Source organism: Calidris pugnax, unplaced genomic scaffold (assembly GCF_001431845.1).
Source record: "Calidris pugnax isolate Ruff unplaced genomic scaffold, ASM143184v1 scaffold188, whole genome shotgun sequence".
In the NCBI taxonomy this organism is placed as follows: Eukaryota; Metazoa; Chordata; class Aves; order Charadriiformes; family Scolopacidae; genus Calidris; species Calidris pugnax.
The window spans coordinates 15,956,045-15,977,892 of NW_015091257.1; the positions used below are offsets into that span (position 1 = coordinate 15,956,045).

A 21,848-nucleotide genomic window follows, 5' to 3' on the forward strand; every position below is an offset into this window, starting at 1 on the left:
GGTGTGCTGATCAACAGCAGGATCAATATGAGTCAGCAGTGTGCTCTGGCAACCCAGAGGGCAAGCCACATCCTCGGGTGCATCAAACACAGTGTAATCAGCTGGTCAAAGAGGGGATTATCCCGCTGTGCTTAGCTTTGGTGCTGCCTCATCTGGTCTGCAGTTCAGGAGCCCACCATTTAAGAAGGACGTGAAGGTCCTTGAATGTGTCCAGAGGAGGACAACAAAGCTGGTGAAAGGGCTGGAAGGCATGCCCTTTAAGGAGAGGCTAAGAATTTGGGTTTGTCTAGTTTGGAGAAAAGGAGACTGAGGGGTGACCTCTTTGCTCTCTGCTTCCTGAGGAGGAAGTGGAGAGGCAGGTGCTGATCTCTTCTCCCTGGTATCCAGTGATGGGATGCATGGGAATGGTTAAAAGCTAGGCCAGGGGAGGTTTAGACTTGACATTAGGAAACATTTATTTACTGAGAGTATGGTCAAACACTGGAACAGGCTTCCTAGAGAGGTGATAAATGCCCCAAGCCTGTCAGTGACTAAGAGGCATTTGAACAATGCCCTTGATAACATGCTATAAATTTTGGTCAGCCCTGAAGTGGTCAGGCAGTTGGACTAGATGATCATTATAGGTTCCTTCCAAATGCTATATTCTATTCTACTCTATTCTATTCTATTCTATTCTACTCTTTATTGTCAATTAAGAAAGGAAGTTATTAGTTAGGTGAAGAATGTCTGAGTCTAGTATGTCTTCATCAGTAATTGTCACGCTGTCCCTTACAGCAATGCAGAGTAGAGCTCCTACCTGAAGTTCTATGGCAGAACCATATGAACCATATGCTGCTTGGAAATGACTGTGATTAACATATTTTGCTTTTCCTCCCTATTTTTAATCTCATTGCATTCTTGAATTCCTCAAATGCTCTAGAAAGAAAGGAACTATAGAAACTTGTTTTTTGTTTACTGGGCCTACTCCATGCAATCTGTTAATTTGTCATTAGCCTTTTCATTAACTTCAGACATATTTGGGTCACTAACAAAATTTTTACTCATTTCCTGAAAGAAGAATAAGGTCTGTGCAGGATCTAGATATCTGGAGTGTGAGCATGGAGAGCTTTCCTGGAAAAACATCTCATCTTAGACTAATCTTCTGTTCCTTATGTGATTACATCTTTAGATGACAACACTGTAATGCAAATGACTTGGCAGGCTTTAAAGAATGTTAACTCAAATCCTCTCCCTGATTTGGGTACTCACTGTTTTCTGTGTTTCCTGCTGCCTGTTTTCTGACTGATGCCCACCTTTCTTGTGCACTCGGCTCAGGCCAAACTTGTATACTTTGCTGTCAGCTTGATGCTTTGCAATCAAAGGGACCATCAACCTCCGAAGGACTTACAAAAGGCCCTCTGGTAGAATCAATGCTTGAATTTTCCTTTAGGCAGCCTCTCAGCTCTATCTAATCACTGAAACATTTCTCTGTTGGCGACTCCGTGTCTCTTCTGTTGTTTTAAGTTACTCAGAGGGAGCACTACTAATATGGTGAGCCCAAACCATATTAAAAGGATCAAATCAACTAGTCCATGTGACATAAGGAAAGATTGTCTTGCAGCCTTGATTTCTGAGAATCACCCTTTTAGCCCTTGTGTACTTCGGAGTTAAGGTTTGAATTTCCCTCTGTAACAAAACAATATAATGAGATAACACCAAATATTTTCCTTCTCTCCTCCTTCAATTCCTCTCTTTCTGTGATTGAAACATGGATTTAAACCAGGCCGTCTGAAAGCCAGTCTTGCAAAGAAAGATTTTAACAGGGTTAGGTGACTCGGTCTGTCTTCACATGCAGTTCTCAAACATCAAATAATTTCTTTCTCTCCTCCTTCAATTCCTCTCTTTCTGTGATTGAAACATGGATTTAAACCAGGCCGTCTGAAAGCCAGTCTTGCAAAGAAAGATTTTAACAGGGTTAGGTGACTCGGTCTGTCTTCACATGCAGTTCTCACCTAGTTCTCTGGATGGAGCTCATGCTGCTTCCAAAGGAGCTCCAGGTCGGCGAGGAGCATTCAGCTCTGTGCTGTGATGCTCTGTGTTCTACCCTGTCCTTCCTCCTCTGCTCTGTGCAAGATTCGCTTTATTGCTCTGTATTTGACTGTCATCTGAAATTTGCTTAAACTATGCCTATTAACCTCCTGAATTTTCAATTGAGATCTCTGATTTAAAAAAAAAAAAAAAAAGCAATAGGTTCCTCTTCTTGCCCTTTTAGCCTCTCTCTTTTATAAAGGTCATTAAATTCTGCCCTTATTTGAAGAACAGAGAAATTATTCACATGAGCACAGCTCCAAGGGTGTGTCTGGCAACAGACTTTAAGTGAGTGGTCTGTGAGTTACAGAAACCAGGCAGAAAGATCCCCCATCGGCTGCCCAGGCACCTGCTGAGCTCTGAGCCACCTTGCAGTCTCTGAGAAGGATGGCAGAGGAGAAGGGGGGGGCAGAAAGAGGAGAGCCTTTTGTTTCCTGCACAATGAAGGTGCAGATTGCAGCCTGCTACGTCAGTCAAATGGTATTGACAGCTGTGTTTTGTAACAGTGGACCACAAGGAAAAGGGGGAACCCGCAACTGAAGTTCCATTGACATGACTTGTGTGATCGCGGCTCTTGTCTTTAAAATGGTAATTTATTGCTCCTGCTCTTCAAAGCATAATTCAGTGGAAGATCATCACTGAGATGTAAAATTATTCTCTTTCCTGGGCAGGAGCCATTATTTTATTAATCACTTTTTTTTTTTTTCCTTCCTGAAATGCCCTTTCTGCTTGGGTTTAACTGGAGGCTAGAAAAAGAGACTTTTACACAATTGTGTGCTTTCTGAAAGTTTGCACATCTCCTGTATAATAGTCTGTATTGGAGGAAGTTGTTTTTTTGTTTTTTTTTTGCAATACTATTTTTAAATCATGGATGATAAGCCAAAAAAGCTTGTTTTTCTCTAATAAGATTTTTTTTTCTGTAACGTTATTAAGCTCTTTAGGTCATGGAGCGCAAATCCCAAGGTCACTGTGCAATCATTTTTTGCCTACTGAACTTGCCTGCTGCTTGGCTTTATTCCTCTCTGAGGAAGTTGTATGCGCAATGCTTGTTTTCTTCACATCTCTCTCTGAGTCTGAAGACCAAGGCAAGAGAAGCACAGGAAAATACAAGGACAGTGGCTGGCTATTGGTGTCTGTCTCAGGCAGCGTTAGGTAACTTTGTTTACCCTACGGGGTTTGTTCTGCTGCTTCAGAGAGCTACAGCAAACCTCCCTAGATAATGCAGTGCAATTTAGGCCAATAGCCCTTAGGAAATCAACAGCCATCTGTACAAGCCCCGATTTAACAAAGTATAGGTATTTTAAATGAGATAGGTGTCCATGGGTTATCCCACTGAAGCCATTCACTTCTCAGCTGGAACTTACTGGCTGTATCCAGCCCTCTGGTCAGTTAGCTGAGCCCCTGCCATCTTTCCCAGTTCTCCGTGCTCTCTCTCTCTTCACATTTGGGTGATTTCACTATGAACATGACAGCCATACTGCTTAGACCAGAGGCCCAATATCTGGCTCGGACAGTGGCCAAACAGTAGCAGATGTTTAGAGATGAACATAAGGACAGGGCAAGCATAAAGGGATACATTCCTGCTATCCTCTCCCAGCATCTGACAATCTGCAGCTCAGTTGCTTCCTGAGCCAGAAGTGGTGTCTTTATATTTATTCTAATTTTTCTGCTGTGAGTTTGTCTAATGGCTTTTTGAACCCATGACAATTTTTATCATCCACATCTTCCCATGGCAATGAGTTCTGTTGCTTCACTATGCTCTGTGTGAGAAAGCATCTCCTTTTACTTGTCTGGAAAATGTCACCTTCTCCCCCTATGTTCTTGTAGTGGGGAAACCAGAGAATTATTGTTGTCTGTTCTTTGCTGGTGCCCACTCTTGCTTACATATAACCCTGGCACAACAATGCATCCAGGGAGTATGGAGCCTCCTGCGTTTGTTCAAACAGGCTGTCCAGGGTGTGCACGAGGTACAGTTCTGAAAAATAACTTTTCATTAAGATCTGAGGCATACCCAGACAAAAGGGCCAGACACCACAGCTTCAGCAGCTGAAATTAATCTTGCTTAATGCCATGCTAATTTTGCACAAAGATGACAAAGCATCCAATCTTGAGAGTGAGTACCCAGTGCTCTGAAAAAATCCCAAAAAACCTTTTTTGCCTTGTGGGGCCTGTGAACCCATGCTATGTAAAATAATGCAAAAATACAACAGACGAACTAGCCCTGAGTCTCAACATCTCCCATATCTTAAGTGGTTTTTTTCTGGAATGAAGGCCGCCACAAGGCTGACAGAACAACACTTCATAAAAGAAGAGGATGGAGTTTCAAAACCAAAGAACCCAAGACCCTTTTTACTGGTTCTTTAAGATGACTTTAAGTCTTTGTTTCAAGGATTTTGGAGCACTTCATAAAGTGTAAGACTGCTTCAGAACACTAACAGAAGCTGCCAGACTAACTTCAGAAGAACTAGGAAAAGAGGGAGAAATTTCTGAAGGCTCTAATTGCATTTAGGCACTTCATTCCTGTTCAAAAGCCAATGGGGGTGACTGCTGACTTCCAAACTTATTGGGTTCACTAGAAAGTTTTATCCAGATCTTCTTGAGTCAACATTGTAATTTCTAAACTGGAAAGGATGCTTCTGTTTAGTGCCAATTGAAACTTGGCCACACTTTTCCTTTATGCAAGAGAACTTTCTGAAATTAGGGTAATCTCTGTCTGAACTAGCAAAATGTAATGTCCTGCCTGTATTGTAGCAGCTGCATTGCAAGGAGCAATGAGCAGGTCTTCTGATAAATTTGAAGCATGAGTTGGAGTTTAGAAGAATCATGGAATCATAGAATAGTTTGGGTTGGAAGGGACCTTAAAGATCATTGAGTTCCAACCCCTCTGCCATGGGCAGGGACACCTCCCACTAGAGCAGGTTGCTCAAAGCCCCATCCAGCCTGGCCTTGAACACCTCCAGGGATGGGGCATCCACAACTTCCCTGGGCAACCTGTTCCGGTGTCTCACCACCCTCACAGGAAAGAATTTCTTTCTAGAATCTAATCTAAATCTCCCCTCTTTCAATTTAAAACCATTACCCTTGTCCTATCGCTACATTCCCTGATAAAGAGTCCCTCCCCATCTCTCCTGTAGGCCCCCTTCACGTACTGGAAGGCTGTTATAAGGTCTCCCCAGAGCCTTCTCTTCTCCAGGCTGAACAACCCCAACTCTTTCAGCCTGTCTTCATAGGAGAGGTGCTCCAGTCCTCTGACCATTTTTGTGGCCCTCTGCTGGACCCAAAGCACAGTCACATTTTAACTCTTTTCCTACATGACTGTAGTTCCTTTGGACATCAAATGTATCACCAGGAGCTTATCTCCATGGTGTAACTCATCTCTATCCTACAGTGTGTGTGTACATGTGAAAAGAAGGGGACAACTCAATAGGAAGAAGGAAGCGAAGTAGATGCTTCGCAGCTCAGAAATGATGTAAGGGATTTGAAAAGTTTGCTCTTCTTACCTGGTTTAGAATTTGGTCAGGACATTGAAGCTACCACTCCCATGCCATCCCTGAGATAGCTGTTTGGAAAATGCCAATGTTAAGGGTAAACGGGTTTTCACCTGGAAGATATGGAGAATGCAAGGTACTTCTAGTGTAGAAGTGTTCCATACTTTTCTCTGAATAAAAATAGCTCTACACTTTCCATCAAATCAAAAACACTTTTTTTAAAGTCAAATGTTTATTTCTCATCACAAACATTAATTTTTGAACTCAAATAATAATCTGTCTAACATTCTGAATTTAAATTAACCTTCTCAGGAGGACTGGGCTTTCCTGTTCAGTAACCAGAGGAGATGTTCTTCTCCATTGGCCAGATTTGAAGCTAATAGCCATGGTGTGTTTGCTTATCTCTTATCTCTGGGGTTAGATCACTGCTGTCATCTTCTCCCTTGTTATCTGGCTGCTGCTACTGCTCACTCAGTTGTGCAGGGATGTCAGTTCCATTAATAACCTGAGCACCGTGCAAACAGATAGTGGAAAACAGGTGAAGGGAGAGGAAATTGTATTTAACCCTGGTCTCACAGCTGTCATTTTTCAGACTCCGCCACGACACCATGAGGCCGGAATGGGTGCGTGACATCAAAAACTTGTGACAAATCTCATGCTTGAAATAGAAGGAGGGAGACAGATGGATGGACACACCTGCAGGTGTGGACAACTGGTAGTGGCAGGCTTACTGGTGCACCGCTGGTCAGGGTCACTGTTCATGCAAAAGGAATTTCTTCCCAGAGAGAAAACCTGCAAGTCCTGAGCCACGTAATGCTTTGTGTTTATGTCCTCAGTCCCCATTTCAGTTTTACAGGAGTGTAAGTCTCTGCCATGTCTGCTCTCAGCTGTAGACTGGGTCTGGTACTCACTTGTGACTCTAAATGAAGAGCATATTTTTCACATTCTATTCATTAAAAAAAAAAAAAAAAGTTGCTCTGCAACCTTTGCTAAGCAAAGATAACCTTGAAAATGTTAAATTACTATAAGCTGATGCAAGCAGAGGCTAAGGTCAGAAGTTGTCCCTCCCTGGAACAGGTTATTCAGAGTTTTGCATAAAATTGCCAAAAGAAATGCAGTATTAACTCATATCCCATAGAGCTGTGATGGGGAGAGAGCTTCCTTACCCTTTCCCAGCCCCTTCTCTCAGTGTTTGATGCCCCCATTGTCTGGGGGTTTTCAGCTCCTTGGGGACTTTTATTTTGTCAGAGCAGTGTTTTTTGTTAAACCTGCTGTTTTCCCAGAGCTAAAACAAAAACAGCAGAAAAGATTTTGCAGGAAGGTGGGCGTGCTTTTAGTGAGAGGTGGCATGACAGTGGGAGTACAGGTCGACTGATGAGAAGCTCTGGCAGTGAGCAGTGACATGAGTCCAGGAGGGAGTTTCTACAAAAAATGCAACATAATAATTTCTGCAGCTCACTAATGTGCCCAAGGCCGGCCAAAGGTGGATTTTTCTTTGCGTCATTGCAAATCCTTAGGATTCTGGTGCAAAATTATTTTGGTAAGGATATCTGATGTAGTTTCAAAAGACAGATAAAGACAATTTTGAGTTGCGGGGTTTTTTTTTGGTTTGGTCTGGTTGTTTGGGCTTGGGTTTTTTTTGTTTTGTTTTGTTTTAGGAGATAATTGGACTGGAAAACAGAACGTTGCCTGAAAATAAAGGCATGAGGAGGCACAGTCTTCTGAAGTGCTAAGGATGCATCTGAGCTTAACTCAGGTGCGTGAGCTGGTAGAGCCATGTCAAAGGTGGCTTGGCAGCATATAACATGGGGGATATATATACCAACATGATACTGATGGTGGTCTGTGCTTTCAGACCACAGCACTTGAAGTGCAGCTGCTTGAAGTGCAGCTGGAGGAGCTCCTAGTTGTCCACCCCCAACTTCCACCCCTCACTATAGTCATGTCCTAAATGATCTACAGCTGCGTAGAGGGGAATCCAGTGCAGGAATCCCCGTGCTGGAGTGGACCTGTCACTGCTGGTGTGGTGCCGTGGTGCCGTAGCTGGATGTAGGGCAGGCCATGGTCAGTTTGCATGTGTGCACCATCCTCTCTTCTGGTCCATAGGGATGATCCCAGCTCCACTGAGGACCCAGGGGCCCTTAGAACTGACTGAGGAGCTTTGTGTAGTGATGTTTAGATGTTAAATATATCTTTTGTCAGGTACTCAGTTGTGCTGTGTAGGAGCATTTTTGTTTCGTATAATCACAGAGGAAGATATCTGCTGTGTGCCATGGAGAAACGTATTTAATTTACAGAGCTGTGGTTCTCATGAAAGACAGTATTTATGTCTGTCATATATAATATTCTGTGTATAAAATAATGGAATTCTGATAACTGTTATACAGAGATTACTAATGGAAAATGGAATTAAAATAAAATGGCCAAAGGAATTTTTTTTTTTCTTAGCAAAATTAAGGCATTGCTGGCAGCAGAATGAGTTTGGAACCAAGCTGGTAGGAGAAAATATGAGTAGGTCTATTATTTATACTGTTGCATTAAAATAAGGAGTTATGCTTGTGACAATATCGCAGTGATCTTTTATGTTTATATAAGTGAAACTGTTTCAGATTTTCTATAACCTAGTTCAATTCTATTGCTAAAAATAAAATTAATGCAGGATTAATTTAATCTGAAAAATTAATTCCAGTGAAATTACTGTCTGAACCCATGACTGAGTCTTTGTCTTCCAGAGACCAAGAAGCAAAAAGGACTTTGGACAGGAAAAAGTGGCACTAACATACATTGTTGCTTTTTCTGACTCTCTTCTGTGCATGGCAGTCCTACTAAAACTTTAGGTGCTTGCAGCTTTATGGTTAGCAATGTTATCTTGTTAACTAGTAGATAGTAAGACTGAATATATAATTTCAACTAACAGTTTGCTTAGAAAATTTTTTGTCCCTTTCCCCCTCCTTTTCCTGGGAAGGTAATGTGTGGTATGGTCCCTTTTTAAGTGTACTAGGTAATATTTTCTTGTCAGATTTTCTTTGAGTGAGGCTTTGGTTTCAAAAGATGATTCAGGGTAGATGGGTAAACAAATGGAATGCACAAACCCTTTGCTGTTCCTTCTCTGCTTTCCCACACTACGTGTTCCTGACACTTGTCTTGTGCTAGCTCCAGCTCTTGCTGGATCTCTCTGGGTAGAGATTCAGCTCACTGATCTGGTGGAAAATTAGGTGGGAAAAAAATTGGATAGATTTCTGCTATGTTAGTGAGCTAGGCAGTATCCCAGAAAGATGTGTCAAGGAGGTGAGGCAGCTCATGGAGGCTGTATGTGCAGGCAGCGTGGGCAGAAGCATGGATAGAGATGGGAGGAGCAAGGGAGACCAGTGAGGACTAGGACTTTTTTTTTCACTTGGCAGCACAAAGCTCTTAAATGGACTCAGCTGCTTTTGAAATCACTGCATGTATTTAACTGAAAACAATTTTGTGTGTACCTGATGCCATAATATTTTAAACTTCTGTTGTGTTGCTGGGTATGATTATTCACATAAGTCACTTGATTGTTTTCTTTTTTTTTTTTTTTACCTCTGGTCTCAAGCTATTACAAGACTGGAGAAATAGCTGTATTTTCCATCTTCATCATTGATTAATGTAGAATATTCAAAACAATTATTAAAATATTTTGGGAGGGCTATGGTGCAGTGTTGCAATTTGAATTATTATTATATGAAACAGCACTAGTTCTGAAAATCTTGAAATATCTACGCAGTTTTTATTGTTGCGATATGCAAATATAAGAGGAAAGTTAAAGCCAAAGTTTAAAAATAAATAGTTTGATGATTAGCTATATTCTGGAGTATAGATTACAGCCAGTTCACTGCAGATCAAGTGCTCTTAGAAATTACCATTTGAGGCCAAGTGTTCATGTCTGAGTCGCCACTTCACTTCTGATTGCAGTTGACAATGTGCAAATCCCTGACATTTCACATGGCCCCTGCACAGGAAATAAAATAGGTCATTAAGGTAGGCCTAGTCCATCTTCCACTCAAGTCAGTGGGTCAGTTCCTACTGACATCTGCAGGACTGGCCTTTAGTCCTGTGATGGAACTTTTCTGTGTTTTACCAAGATCCATCATTCTGTTTTTCTATACGTAAACCCTAAATTGATGCAGTGATATTTATGCAGCAATTTTACCAGATGGCTCTTGAATCATCTGTCTTCAGTGAAAAATGAAAAGACCAGACACGTACATAAAGGCTGAATTAATCTTTGTAATTAAATGGAACATTACTTTGCCGTGAATGATTTTAGCTTTCAGAATGTATTTCATGCTAATTTTTCAGTGAACTGTAATTGTATTAATTTTTTGTATTTTTAGAAGCTTGAAAATGATCTTTCCAAAGTTACTGTGAGTCAAGTTGATATACAGAAAATCTGTGTCAGGCTCATAAAATTTGTTGGGGTGTGAGATATATGTTTTGGTTTGGTTTGGTTTGGTTTGGTTTTTTTTACAGTAATTACAGTATGTCAGTACTTTGTGTTGCTAGCATGCCTAAAAAATATCCAAATCATACTGTGATGTGCAAAAAAGGCTCTTAGAAGGCCTACATGCCAGGTTTGGTTGTCAAGTGAGAATTCGACTAGACTGGAAACTGGGATTGCTTTTTAGCATTGAAGTACATGTGTGCATTCCCACATCAGCAAGCTGTTAAGTCAAGAGTTAAAAGTCTTAATTTATTATTTTGTCTCTCTAGTAAAGTCTCTGACTTGTGACGGTCTCATAATGACAGAAAGACAAACTGATGAAAAAAATCCCCACTGTGCTGAAGTCAGTGGGGGAACTTCCTTGTGTAATCAGAGGTGGAGGAATGGAGGAAATAGCCCCACTCTGGATCCTCTGCCTCAGAGCCTGCTCTCTGGCTGCTGGGACAGAAAGCAGTTATCATGACTCATGCTAAAGCATGCTGCTGCTCTGCGTCACCCACTGCAAGAGCTTCTCATTTCAGTGGCAGGAGAGGAAGCCTGCAGAGATGAGTTTTCTTAATTTACCCAACAGCCTAAGGTAGGCTGAGTACTTAACAATCGCTGGTGGAAATACCCCACAGTTCCTTTTCTTCCTGTACATATGGTTATTTAATATGCAAAATAGATACAGGAATTAAACGAGTCTTTAAACCATAAAAAGTTGTGCATGCTGCATTTACGGCGGATTGATGTGCAATTACCACATGGTTGGTTCCTGCACATTTGTCACATTTCATTTGCTTTCCCTGTATGTATGTGCATGCCTCCTGGAAGGCTGGTCTCTTAAACATACTTTTAATCTTATCAAGGGGAAAATACTGACTTCATTATCAAAAAGCAAACCAGTCGTAGAAGACTTTTCCACTTTCTTGTTCTGTATGAATAGGGAGTCTTTGAACTGCTGCTAAATATTACTCAAGTAAACAGAGAAGGTAACCAAGGAAGGAAGAGACTTCCCACATAGAAATATAGAAACCTGTTCTTGGTACGATGCTTTCTAACTTATCTGTTGTGTAAATAAACTGGGCTGTGTGCTGGCACCTGATGCAAAGACCCTGGGAGGATTCCCAGTTGGAGGGATTCCCAAGGACTTCAGAGGGCTTCCTATGTCCTCTCATAGGTTTTGATTTGGCTATAGAAAACAATCTGCTCCACCAGGAGCTACGTGCCCTTTACTGTCAGCATCAGAGAATTTATTGGTGTGCCACAGCCTTCTAGTGTGCCGCCCATGCTTCCTGCCCTAAGCAGGCATGTATTGGGCTGTATGGGCCTGGACCTCATCCCAGGCTGGAGTCTGGATGTTGGAGGCATCCCTTCAAAAAGAAGGATGCTCTCAGTCCTTCAGATCAAGCAAGCTTATTCCTCCGTTCCTCCCATACCAGTATGTGCTACACGGTAGGCCACTGGACCACTAGCTCAGTAGAATCACAGGAGAGCATGGCACACCTCTAAATTTTTGGCCACATCATATATCCAGTTAGGACCAATTGGAGAAACATTCCTTTTCTGGAAGAAGCTATATAGAGAGATGTGGATTGGACATGACAATCTTGTACCAGTGTGCTCTCCATCGCCTCTTGCTCTAGATGTTCTCAAAAAGGCTCCTAAAGGATGTTGTTCATTTGTGATTTTAGAAGTTTTGTAATGGTATTTAAGCACGTTTTCTAATAACAAGTTAACTTGGTGGTGTAGTAACAAAAAGTGTACTTTTCTGACTCTGACTTGTAGAACATTTAAGAAGGTATTGGAATTACAGTGGTAGTAAGGTCTACACAGTGCTAGTAAGGTATACCTTAGAGTTCAGTCACTACAGAATATGTAGTTGTCTGTGTGTCTTACTCAGTCTCCTAAAACACACACAGTTGCAAAACTTCTAAGTAACAAATGCAGTAAAATAACATTTTTCCCTTATATATCTATGTATCTACCTTATGAAATAGAGCTTTAGCCATTGATAAAACATCAAAGTGCTAGGAACAACATTACTGTTTGAATTTACTTTCAAAAAAGTCTTTGAGACAAACTCTCTTATTTACTAGGGTTTTATAACAAAATATCGTAGTAGTGCCTGACCATTTCTTCTTCATACATGGAAATCTTAAGCTCAAGACATCAATTGTCAAAGACACAAAGCAAGAGTATGTGTGACCTGACAAGTGAGCTCAGCTCTAGCCTGGTTGGGAGAACTATTCCCATCTTCCTTTTCTAATGCAGCAGGGCCATGGCAAGGCTAAAGGGTTTAAGTGTCACTAAAATAGAAAATTAATGTTACATATTAATTATATCATTATCTATGTCATTATAAGATTATATATGATATTTAAGTCAACTTATGACAGACCTGTTATTAAGGAACCTGGAGGAATTATCCTCACCCTCGGAGATGTTTGGTTAAGGAATGGGGTCTAAAAGACCCAAAACATGGCAGTTCCAAGCTCCTGCACTCAGTGGGCTGCTGTGGAAGAAGAGACCAAGGTGGATATTGCAGATATTCCACAAAGATTCCAAAATGTCCATGCAGTGAAGTAGAGATAGGCATAATGTGATCACAACCAGACAACTAGCACAATGGGTTTGAGGGCAGGGCCCATCTCTGCTTCTTTCAGCAAAGAAGTGCTGCCAGATCTAGGTTGGCTTCATAGACCTCTGCATTTACAGCCAGCGAGGTGTGAATTTATTTGCTTTTATTTGGAAGGCAGTCTAGAAATTGAATGTTTTTAAAGGATAGCTCAAAGCCAAAAATGTTCTTTTATGTGCCAAAATATGATCAACAATTTCTGATCGACATTGTACCAGCTAAATAATTGATGAAATGACAGTGTACTGACACAGTTAATCCTTACTTTTTCTTTAAAAGCCGCTTGATGTTTTGCAAGTTGCACTGTAAATTGTTTTTAAAGGGTTTACTCTTCATCATACAAGTCAGATGTTAAATTAGATCTGTTTAATCAAAATTCTAAGAGGCTCAATTGAGTAGATTCAACACAGAGACTCTTCTAAGTGATTCAGATGGTTACTTGGGAACACATGCAGAACATTTGAGATTCACTGAACTTGTTTAAGCAGCTAACAGTAAAAAGTAAAACTGATGAATTTTGTACTTTCCTTTTTCAAGACTCATATAACAACTAAGATTGAAACATTGGAAATGGATAATGGAAATTTTCCAGTTCCTTGAAAAGTTCAGTCAGCTGGACCTGACAATACGACCAGAAAAAAAAAAAAGACGACACTCTTGATTATATAAAAACTTGTAGATTAATTGCGTTCCCTCCCCTTTGCATTTAAAAGATCTTGGAAGGCTGCTCTACCTTCTGGAAAACTGAGAAAATGTTGTGTTGAGAGTTAATTTGGCTCATTTTGTATTTCCTGTTAAGCATTTGTCTTCCATTGTTGTTATTTTTTTTTATCACTAGGGAAATTTACATGACAATGGGATCTTTCTTGTTTAAGAGATCATCTGCTCATGCTACTAATTTCCTACCTGAAGTTGTAATCTTCTGTTTGTGACATCTTAATTATCTCAACCACAATTAATTGTAGTGTCACAAATGGAGGATTATGACTTTGGGCTGGAAATGAGATTGAGAAATTGAAGGAATTTGAAGAAGTAAAAAAGCCCTTCTTCTGGAAAAATAGAAGAGGAGACAAAATAATTCTGGTTAAATGGAGGTAGTCCTTGATCAGCTTCCTTCTTATAGTTGTGGAACAGACATTTCTAATTCTTGCTGTCATAAGAGGCTCTGTTGTATTGAGACACTGTGGAGGGGGAGAAGGGGGCAAGGATTTCATTGTGGAAGAAGGGGAATCTTCCCTTGAACAGTCACCCCCTGCAGAAAGAGGGAAGTAGAAGTCAATGGACCCCAGAGACGTTCAGGCTCTGCTTGCAGAAAGCAGAATGTAGGGTTGGTATGATTGCAGTCGGTTTAAAGGCCAGTCCATTTATTGCACTTCATATCTTGTGATATTCATTTGGGGTTTGACATCTGAGCTTGAAGAACAAATTTCCAGGAGAGCGTTTTTTGAGTGTTTGGGGGATTTCCAAAGATTTAAGGAGAAATTGCATTTAGCATCCTGAAAACATACAAAATGAAAACATTGTGCTACCCTACTCCACTGAGGCTTTAATTTATTCTATGGACTTGTCATATTTCACTTATTGGTATGTCACCTTACCCTTTTGTATCCTTCTGCTTTTCTTATGGAAACATGTTGTTTCCACAGGGATTCTGGGTGGCTGCATGACCTGCTGGTCTTTTTTGTGGACAATACTAAGGCTTTTTATACACATACTCCATCATTTACAAAGTGGGAATACTCATATAGAGCTCTTATCACCTGGAAACATGTTGTTTCCACAGAGATTGGACCTCCTGGTCTTTTTTGCGGACACTACTAAAGCTGTTTATGCACATACTCCATCATTTACAGAGTGGGAATACTCATATAGAGCTCTTATCACCTCTCAGCAGAGCATTTACACAGATGGTGCATAAACACCAGGACCAAGTCATGACTGAAAGATGAAAAAAACTAAAGTTAATGAAAAGTGAAGTGTCTTAACACCTTTACTTACATGAGAGAAAGGGCAAAGACTGCAAAGTAGAAGCATGGCAAAAAAACCAAAGTTAATGAAAAATGAAGTGTCTTATTTTAACACCTTTACTTACATGAGGGAAAGGGCAAAGACTGCAAAGTAGAAGCATGAAAGTGGAGAATGAAACAAAGATTAGTGCTGTGGTTTTAGGAAGGTACAGTATCCTTCATAAAAGTGTGCAGACATCCTCAGCTGTAAATGGAAGTGATCCTCAATGGAAATGCACACTTGCCAGGACCCAGGTTCATTCATATCTTTGTATCAAATCTACTTTAATGGTTGGACATGTAACAGCTACTGCATCATAGTAAAATGGGCCATTTCCTGTTGTCTTTTGGAAAACATTGCAAAAACAGGCATTTGACCATCTGATTAACACAAAAACAAATAGGGAAAACTGTTTTTTAAGATTTTTCACTCATGCACACTGCTGTATACCTGCAAAAGCTTTGCAGGTGACCAGGTGACAACAGACACACAGTGATAATCTGAGAACAGAATTGGACCCTCCATGCTGTAATGCAAAGCTCATTTGTGGAACCAAGTTTACCTTGCAGGCAGGTTGGTTTGAAGTGAAATTAGGATGCCTTCAGCAAGACATAATAATAGAAAGTGCAAAAAGAACAGGGGGAAAAAAGCCCTACACTAAGAAACGGTTATATCTGCCAACACTTTTACTCTTTTTTTTTTTCCTTTTTTCTTTTTTCAAAGGCAAAAGCAGTTATGGCAAAAGTGGGTTACCCTCAGTTTATAATGAATGACACATATATTAATGAAGACATCAAAACAGTAAGTGTCAGACTTGCACCTTTCTTCTTTTACATATTGCAGCCATTCTTTGCTCTGTTTTGCTGTTGTCTAAAATCAAAGCTCTTCTTTTGTTTGGCATGCTTCTGGAGTTCTGCTTGCCTGGTTATTTTTAGATGTTGAATTAAGTATGCTGGCTCTCATATCTAAATCGTCAGTGCCAGTGTGTCTACGTGAGATGACCACAAAGCCTGCTGGGAGTAAAGTGTGCCTGGGTACAAAGAACCTTCCTGCTATTAAGCATTTTAAAGGTTAAACATATGCTGGCATAAACTTGCATTTAGTTATAAAAAGGAAACAAACGAAAAACCACCCCATTTATCCTCAAAGCAATGGCCTTCAAAAATACTAATGCATTTTTCCTCAGAATATCACAGTTTATGGTGCTCTATATAGGCTCTCCCCACCTCTCCAGGCTATGAATTTATTTATGCTTGTTGATTATAATCATGCCTAGAAGTCCTAACCAACGTATATGCCTATCAAGCTGGCTGGTGGACAGGAATACTGTGGGAGGGACTCCTTCCTGACCCAGGATCTGTTCAGCCTAACTAAGACAGGAAGGCAGATGATGAAGATAACATATTTTACCATTTTCTGAAGGGGTGACTGTGGCATGCATGTAATGAAAGTCATAGGTAAAGTAGAATCACAAATTCAACCCTGGACTGGTAAAATACAAGAGTGATAGTCACTCTTCTGAAAATACGAAAGAGCACTAACAAGAGGCATAATTTATCGAGAAAACTTTGGAGAACCAACTCTACAAGCCTAATGCTTGTTCCTGGTAAGAATGGGGTGAGATAGTGCTGTGAAGGCAGTGTTGAGGATGTGACCAAATTACCACTCAGCATATGGAATTATATACCCAAATAAGTGGTAATATCTACAGAAAAACACTTGTTAATCATGGTTGCAAAATCATAGTTTAAATCTGAAGTATAGCTTCCTCACAAGTTGTAGGATTTATTGAAACTGGTGACAGGAGTATCAACTGGATTTATAAAATATTAACATATCTTTTTCTTGCACGGTTAGTTTTGTGTGTGTGGAGGTTGCTGTTAGATTTGGAGGCTTAGGGAAGCTTGGAGCCCCTATGTCTGTAAGCCTTTAATGTAAGAAGTGATAAGAAAGCAGTGGCGGAACCATCGGAGGGCACAGAATACAAAGTATCGGTAATAAAATGCAAAAGAAACTGAAAAAAGGGAGGCTTTGTTACATTTTTGAAAGTTGTTTTAAAATACACTTTTAAAAATAAAAGTAGACTTACTTCCTTGTGGAAAAGAGGCTGCCTGGATAATAGCCTTAGAAACGTGCAGTCTGCAATCCATCATTGCGTACTTCTGATTTCCTCAGCTGTTCTCCATGCAGGAAAGAGCTTTTTCTATGTTCCAGGCCCTTGTGTAGATCTCTTCAGCCACTGCTTTTTAACTAAGTTCACAAAATATTTTTTTCTTCCTACCAAGTGTAAAAAATTTACTTGCTTTGATTTGATTTGATAATGGCTAAAAAATTAGGTGATAATCTTGTTTAAAATAAAATTTCTGATTGTTGTATGTCTGCTTTTGTTTCCTTGGACATGCTTTAAAAATGTCTGTGTTTTATCTATACAGCTGAAGTTTACAGAAAGCGACTATTTTGGCAATGTGTTGCAAACTCGTAAATACGCAGCCCAATCTGATTTCTACTGGCTTAGAAAAGAAGTTCCAAAAACAGAGTGAGTAGACAAAAGGCAAATTTACATAATCTTTTAACAACATTTTAATTTCTATTATTTCATTTATTAAATTTATGTTTTAATAGAGTTATATATACAGCAACATATTATGTTAAAAAAAGTCTATGGGCAACCCTCCAAGTTGTTCAGAAACTCCTGTGGATATATTTTTTTTTAAATTCTGGGTATGCCTGTTCTGATGCACAGTAGTCATATGCTTGCAGCTTAAACTTTTAATTTAATGAAAAAAGGGGTAATTGAATCTCAATTAAAAACGTATTATGTCTCTTGGTCACAGTTAGAATTTGGAATGGTACAGCAGGGATTTATGAAATACATTTTCTAAGAGTGGAACCATTAGTAAGAGATAACATTGTTATTAGTAATAGCAATCAGCATTGTTAGTTACCTGCTGTTGATGGCAATGATATGGAATAAGACATAATTTAATTTACATACATTATTTTTATTTATTTGTAAACCTGAGAATTCAGATTGTGTCACATACTGTCATCAAATACATGAGAGAATCAGTCTCTTTTCTTACTGGTGGGTAATCAAATCCTTAAAATGCAAATTAAAACCTAAACAGAACTTAATTAGTCTAATCATGCTATTTAAAAATGACTCCTACACGGAGACTTTGAAATCAGTGCTGCTGCTGCTTGGTGTCTGTGGTGATGTTTCCTTAGGGCTCCAGAAATTCCTACTCGGACTGAACTAGACCGTGTTTCAGGGGTGGCTCTGTGTTGTCCATGAGGCAGGTAGAGGATGTCAGCAGGACAGGCACAGGCTATTATAGAGTCATAGAATCACAGAGTGGTTTGGGTTGGAAGGGATCTTAAAGATCATCTTGTTCCAAGCCCCCTGCCTGCTCCTAATTAGAGTATTGTAATGTGGCCCAGTATTTTCTAGGGGTTGTTTGTTTATAGCTTAATTTTAATTGTGAATGTCACTTTTCATCACACCTTTCTCTGATATTGCAATGATTAGTTAATCCCAGGGTATGATCTTGTGGGCTTTCCTGCAGCCCTGGATGCCAGGGGCAGATCATGACAGTATATTCTCTTCAGACCAACAGTTTCCAAGAGAGCAGTGATACAGCACTTGCCTCTCTACCGCAACGGTGATCCTTCCTTCTCATGAACAGTGTTGAGGCAGCTCTAAGGCAGACCACGTAGATTCCTGGCATGATAGGAAATCTCCCCTGTAAGGACATTAATTAGCACATAACCCCTGTCTGTACACTCCAAGGGCTGTAATCTGAGAAGTGTCACATCAAGTGGTTACATGCCCACTACAGGACTGAATACTTTCTCACCCTTGTCTTTACCATCTTCTCTCAAGGACTACTTAACAGCAGCCCCTTCATCACCTTTGTCTTGCTCTTCTTGTCACCCCATGGAGCACACACTAGCCTGGGGGATCCCAGTTTGCTTTTCAGTCTCTGTCCTTTGTCAGCACAGCTATGTGCTCTGCCTTCTGGGGGAGCTGAGGGTAACCCCCACCTGAGCCCTCAGTTTTAATTATTCCTTCTGGGACATTATGCTGCCTTTGCACCTGCTTCACAATAGAAAAGAGCTCTGAAAGTGGTGTCCCTTACACTTTTGTCCACTTTTGCTGTGCCTGCTGAGGGGTGCCAAGCACAGGGGGTTATTGTCACCTCCAGTAATATTTTTAAAAAATTTATTATAATAAACAAATAACTCCCACCCACCAGTCTGAGGCATTTAAAATCTGCCTTAAAAATATCATCACTTGTCACATTTTAGCTATCAGTCTCTACCACTTCCACTTCTCTTTTTTCTTTCTTTCTCTTATTTTCCTGTTTTTGGTTTTGTTTTTTTTTAAGTGTTTATATTTCATAGAACTACACAGATCTTTGCTCTACACTGAAGCTTGGCACTGTGTTAATAGAGAATTACCCTTGGGGTTTTGTTTCTCTTTGCTTCATTTCTTCTTTTCCCTAGTTCAGTAGCTTTTAGCATAACATTTGTATTTAGAGATAGATACTATAAGATGGTCCAAGTTTTGGACTGAAAAAGATAAATAAGGAAATAAGTATTTAAGGAAACAAATTACCAGCTAGTAAAGTAACATTAATATTACCCCCAAAAGGTAAAACACTATATTAATTTAGCAGACAGTCCAGATTTCTCAGAAATATTATCTCAAACTGGACTCACTTCCCCCAGCATAGTCAACTAAATGAAAAATAAAAATGATGGCTCAATGGTGGCTCAATGAAACACTATCAGGGGACAGTCAGAGAAGCTGGGAGGCACAAGACAAAGGAGTTTGTTAAAGCAAGGGGGAATGTGGATATCAAAGTGGAAATAAGTTATTCCAGAAATTCAACAGTATTATAATCTAAAAAGAGGGGAAAAAATCCATCAAAGCAGGAATAATTATCAGAATTGTTTGTCCTCTGTTCTGCTCCTTCCCTCCTTAGCAGTTATCTGTCTTACAGGAAAAAGTGAGCATGAAGGGAGTCAGGTGAAGCATGGCTCAGGGCATGGATGGGGGGACGTACCCAGCCCGAGTGTGACAAGAAACGGTGACAAGGCTTCGGGGTACTGGGGGCTCTGCCAGTCCTGGGGGCCAGGCTCCCCCAGGGGCACCACAGCTGTGGGAGCTGCAACTTTCTGTCCTCAACACCCACTTTGAATGCCAGCTGTGATCCTAATAGCTGACTGGGGAGATGGCTGCCATTCTCACAGCTGGCTCTTTCAAAGAAGAGAAGAAGAGCTTGGGTATCGGGAGAGAAAGGTACAAAAGGGATTGGTGGCAGGAGCTGAGGAATATGATGCACAAAATGGTGCAGGTTGGATCAAGAGTGCTGAATGGAAAAGGTGAGGCTGGAAGGGGGAGTGTGGGAGGAGGGAGCAGGCGTGAAGACAATTATAATAACCCAGGTAAGACGTGGCTAGAGTGGAGAGAGGTGAAAGGCAGGGCATGGGGATGTGGTGGCCATGTGGAAGGGAGAGATAAATACGAATCAGGGTTTTAGTGGCATTTGCTTATCCATCTATGGGGTGATATACATTTATACTTACAAATATACATGCACATGTCTGTGTATAGGTCTATGTATATATAAACACAAACGCACACCTTTTCAACAGTGATTGCATCTATCATTCTTAACACTGATTCAGAGGAAGTGTACTATGGGAAGATTCCTGGGTCTCCTCCAGGACCTATTCAAGTTTCTCAATCACACAATACTGTTTTAAAGCCCTGACTCTTGGTTCACCACGGGGGCAGGCAGCTCTGAGAGGTGATGGGTTAGGTGTCATTAAGGACAGTGCAAAAGCTCCCTCTGCAAAAAGGGAAAAGAAGCCATGAAAGACATAGGGCAGGTTGCTGTCTGTTGGAGAGATCCTGCTGGAGAGCTCTGAAATCTTGTGGGTGGATCTGCCCTGGAGAGTCTGGAAAGGAGCCTCCAGGAGTCTTCCTGGTCTTAGAACCTCATTTTAAGCAGTGCTGTGGCACAGAAGGCTGGGCCCAGCCTTACCATCCCAGATTCTTTCCCAGGCCTAGGAGAGACAGGTGGCAGCCTGGCCTGGGAGGCTAATTTTCTATTTCTACATGGGAAAATGTATAAAACAGACTAACAATGAGAAGAGGAAAGACACTTTTGAAATCTACCTTGAAGATTACCTCCCCTTTTGAAGTTTTTGTTTATAGTCCTTTCTTGGGAAGAGATTTTCCAGATTCCAGCTTCGTTAGCAACTCTGTACAGCCTTGCACTTCTAACCAGCTTAAGTATGTTAAACATTCACAAATTCATTTTCTTTACTTACATGATTTTTTTTTTTTTTAACTCTTACTTGGGATATTGAACACAAGTTCTGCTCCACCTGAGTGATTTCTTGTAACTCAAGAAGTTGAGAGAACAAATTGCAAATTCAGCTTGTGCTTTACAGACAATTCAATAAATTAATAAGCTTTCCTTGCATTGTAAATGTTCCCAGTCACCCCTTTTCATGACTGGCAAAGTATCACACTATACTCTTAACTCAGAAAGGAAGATATTGCAGAGAAAATTGTAGCCTAAGGAAACACAAACCTAAGACAGTATCTGCCACAGTTGCTATCTCTGTGGGTTTTGGATTTTATTTCTACAAGAGAAATCTCAAACTTATGAGTGTCAAGTCTGCAGCATTATGTTTTGACAGCTGGTGATCAGTAATGTTACAAGACATCAGTCAAAGCTGTCCCTTTTTGACGTGCTAATAGTAAATGGAAGCAGTGTAAACAATTCTAGATTTTTTTAAATGTAGTTTGTAATTAACAAGGGCTTAGAATTTGTTATGCTTGTCTTTTGTTTCCTATCCTTCTGCTAATAGATCAAATACACTGAAATTATAACCAGACCTAGACCAAAAGCCCAGGCAACCTGACTTCAAACAGGAATGAGAGCACTATTTCTAAATTTGCTTCACCTTAAAATTTAACAGCGACAGCTATTTTTCACAGACCTTCATATAGTAATTTGATGTGTTATTAGTTAAGGTCTGTCACTGACAGTTCAGTGATTTCAAGGAGCTCACTTGAAAGAGGATGACGGATGAGAGGTGAAGTTGTTCTGCTAGTCTGAATGGAAGCAGTCTCGGTTATTTCTGTTCTTTTGTGGAAAATGCTTTCTAAATCTTTTTGACA

At 40.4% G+C, this 21,848-nt stretch overlaps 1 protein-coding gene across 1 annotated transcript in view; it reads left to right on the top strand.

Annotated features, from left to right (window-relative positions):
* Positions 1-21,848, top strand: part of PHEX (phosphate regulating endopeptidase homolog, X-linked) — a 106,484-nt gene that overhangs the window by 53,536 nt on the left and 31,100 nt on the right. The window contains exons 13-14 of the mRNA XM_014960422.1: positions 15,371-15,448; positions 17,080-17,183. Coding sequence (XP_014815908.1) covers positions 15,371-15,448; positions 17,080-17,183 — 182 coding nt within the window. The remainder of the gene's footprint in view (positions 1-15,370; positions 15,449-17,079; positions 17,184-21,848) is intronic.